Genomic DNA, 3,207 nt, shown 5'->3' with positions numbered 1-3,207 from the left:
AGGCCATTATAAGGAGTATTCCCGGTACTCAGCTGACAACATCATAATGGATTTCACAGAAGACAACGATATGGATGAAATCCCAAAATGTCTTGTAACTTCTCCTAAATTAACCTGTTTTAGAAATTTATTATTTAAGGATATAATTCCCTGATATCGACTTGTGAAAAAAAACTGAATTAGTTTTGGTTTACGCCATTTAGATAAGAATTATATTATTATCCTTAAATGTTGAATGTAGCGGAATTCTGGTACTTTCATATTGTCATCAGCAAGTCTACACGATATGAGGTTAATCATCGTAATTCAGTTACTGCTCCATCTGTTTCTTATCGCGAAAGCCTGTACGGAGATCCGAGTAACTACAGAGGACAAAAGTACTGTAGTCATCGGCATCTCCGGTCAGACACCCCATAGTGGAACCCCAGGGTATTTTCACGAGGTCGATCTATTCGTTTACTGAAATAATACTGATCATGCTGGTGCACCACTTCAAAACTGGACAAATAGATACACCGTCATCTACCTTAATGCTTACGGTTGGGATGTTGCCAGTGATCGAATGAATAGCGACCCTTTGTCCGGATGGGGAGCAGCAACACTGTGATTGTCTGGTGGGGCCTAGGCACTTGAGATCTGCGTAAATGTCTCCATTCCTCACAGTGATTACTTTTTTAGAAAGAAAATCTAAGACAGTGTGACCCAGGCCTTCTATGAGAGACGTTGCCGCGTCCCTATAAGGCGTTTTCCAAGGTCTTCTCGGTCGATGTATGTCGATAACGTATCCGAGGCGAACGGCCGGGAGACTCGCTCGGACCACGTTACTCGAAACGCATAACCCGCACGGAATAATGAGGAATAATGCCCGGGAACACCTGGGAGGACAGGGATGCTCCTCTCGAAAAGGCTGCCCGTAGGATCAACGATTGGGATCAACGAGTTCAGGCATGAAAAGAGGTACTTTTCTTGACAAGGTAAAAAATATAAAAGATCAATCTCCTCCCAACGGCTTTTCCCTAAGAAAATGTGATGGGCGGGAAGTTCACATTTTCCACAGCGCTAATTTATTAGATCCAAGATTTTAGACTGCACGAGCTAGAGAACACGTGACCAGTGGATGCCATGTGCTTTTCCTGCTCCTTCCATTTTCTAAGTGTAAAGCCCTGGGGACAAGGTTGTAAAAAGGTGAGGGCTTGGGGCTCAGGACAATCCTTCCTTGATGGAGCTCCATGATTGTCCCTAGCACATGTCAATATGCACTAGTCGCTCATCACTCAATTGAAAACTTTATAAAAACTAGTCGACTAGTTCTTTAAAATTAGTGATTGTACTCGATGCGGGTGTCAAAAAAGCAATTGGCTATTTCCGAATAACCCAAGTTACCACTCTTTCTCAGAACGAAGGTAAGTGCAGTCTGTTCTCATGCAAACAGCTGATGCAGATAGAGTTCAGTATCGCATTTAACTTCTCTTCCATGGTAAAGGGCTTTCGATCTTTCTCAAGCGACTGCCTCCTCCTTGCGTATCTGCTATTTTGTGCGTTTTAAAATGTATTTAACTCTTCTCGTTTGTAACACAGGAAGTTTGTGGGAGCTTGTGCAACAGATCGTCCATATCTAATTTACAATTGGTTCTGGGAAACTTCGCGACCGTCCAGGAGGTACAAGAGGCATTGAACAACGGATCGTTCCCGCTGGTGTTTGATCAAAAGGTCAATTTAGCGGGAATAGACACCCTAGAAATTCACCACACAATTTACGACAAAACTGGAGCAGGCATCATAATCGAGTTCACTAACAAGGGGAGAACAGTTTACGAAAACACCGTCGGCGTGTGTACCAACTCTCCGCGGTATGATTTCGATATGATTAACCTTCGTAATTATGTTGAACTCAACAAAACCGCACACGAGCCTTTGAATTTGGGCGGAGATGTTTTTAAACCCATCGGTCAAGGCAGTGGTTTGCTTGGTACCCCAGGCGATTTGACACCTCCCTCCAGACTGGTTCGCGCCGCTACGCTGACTCACTTTGCTGATCCGGTTAAGACGAGCGACGAGGCCGTAAACTTGGCTATCCATATCCTGAATACTGTGGATATTCCCCATGGAGTTGCCAGCGAAGACTATACCAACTGGATTGTGGCTAAGGACCTTACCCATAAGGCGTTGTACTATCGTACCTACAATGATCTGACTGTCCGCGTGATATATCTTGACAAAGTACAGCTACGGGGGGAAAAGCTCAAGCTCCCGCTGTCGACACCGGTCGGGGGCTTTAAGGATACCACCGATGGGTTGAAAACTGTTAATGGAGGGCACACCGAACTGTAAGGAACAGAACCCCGAAACTAATCATACTAATCAAGCGTTAAAAGCCACCAAAAACAATTGTAAGTAAACAGATCTTGTCTGTATCCTCCTTAGAGACCAGACTAAGGTGGGACGTTATGGGTATCTACTGCTCGAGTGCGTGCGAGTAGAAAGATCCACCAGACGCTGCCCGCGCAGCAGACGCCGTGTCTAGACCAGGATGATGCGCTCGCGTGTCATCCTCGCTGTTGCATGGCGCTAATTTTCCTGGTTACAAATTAACTGTCCCCTTATCATAAGCCCTTCACGCCAGCGGATTCTGCACACCTGAAAATACCCCCACCCCGCCCTGAGCTTAATCTTTAGGGAGGTCGGATTTGCCCAAATTTTTCTTTGTAGTGACAGTCATGCGAGTGAAACAGTCAACCACGCCTGAGGACACTAGTCTCTATCGAGAGTTGTAATTTCTCGTATTATCTATGACCATCGCATTTGTCACCCGAAATCTCAGGTTTTCTTCGCTTGTCTACGCATGCGAAAAAAAGCAATTCGTGGCCTTGATAAATAGCTGTTAATTAAGTTCCTTGCAGGCTTAACCTAGAGAGTAGATCCGATTTGTTTTTGAGCAAACAGCAATACTGAAGTCTTTAGAACCGTGGCACCATTAAACATTGAAAAATTACATCAAAGTTGTAAACAGTTTTTTTCGAGATACAGTTAACAGTATGGGTACCCAAGGTTGAGCCTTCGTATGAGGCGCTTGGAACACCCGTATTAGATCCAAGTGCCTTCTACGCAGGCTGCCCAAGGTTGATCTATTGCACATTTCAACAACCTACCTAGAACCACGCCCCTTGTACCCCTTATGACGTCATTAAAATGTCGGGGAACGGGGGG

General features: G+C 44.9%; 1 protein-coding gene across 1 annotated transcript; it reads left to right on the top strand.

Annotated features, from left to right (window-relative positions):
* Positions 1-216: 216 nt before the first annotated feature.
* On the top strand, positions 217-2,990 carry LOC140952491 (bile salt hydrolase/transferase-like). The gene is made up of 3 exons (XM_073401917.1): positions 217-429; positions 1,397-1,403; positions 1,579-2,990. The coding sequence occupies exons 1-3, from the start codon at positions 287-289 to the stop codon at positions 2,329-2,331; spliced, it is 903 nt and encodes a 300-aa protein (XP_073258018.1). The 5' UTR covers positions 217-286; the 3' UTR covers positions 2,332-2,990.
* The last annotated feature ends 217 nt before the right edge of the window (positions 2,991-3,207 follow it).

This window comes from Porites lutea, chromosome 11, assembly GCF_958299795.1.
Source record: "Porites lutea chromosome 11, jaPorLute2.1, whole genome shotgun sequence".
NCBI lineage: Eukaryota > Metazoa > Cnidaria > Anthozoa > Scleractinia > Poritidae > Porites > Porites lutea.
Note: the sequence above shows the minus strand (reverse complement) of the source record. Positions and strands in the feature narration are given on the sequence as shown.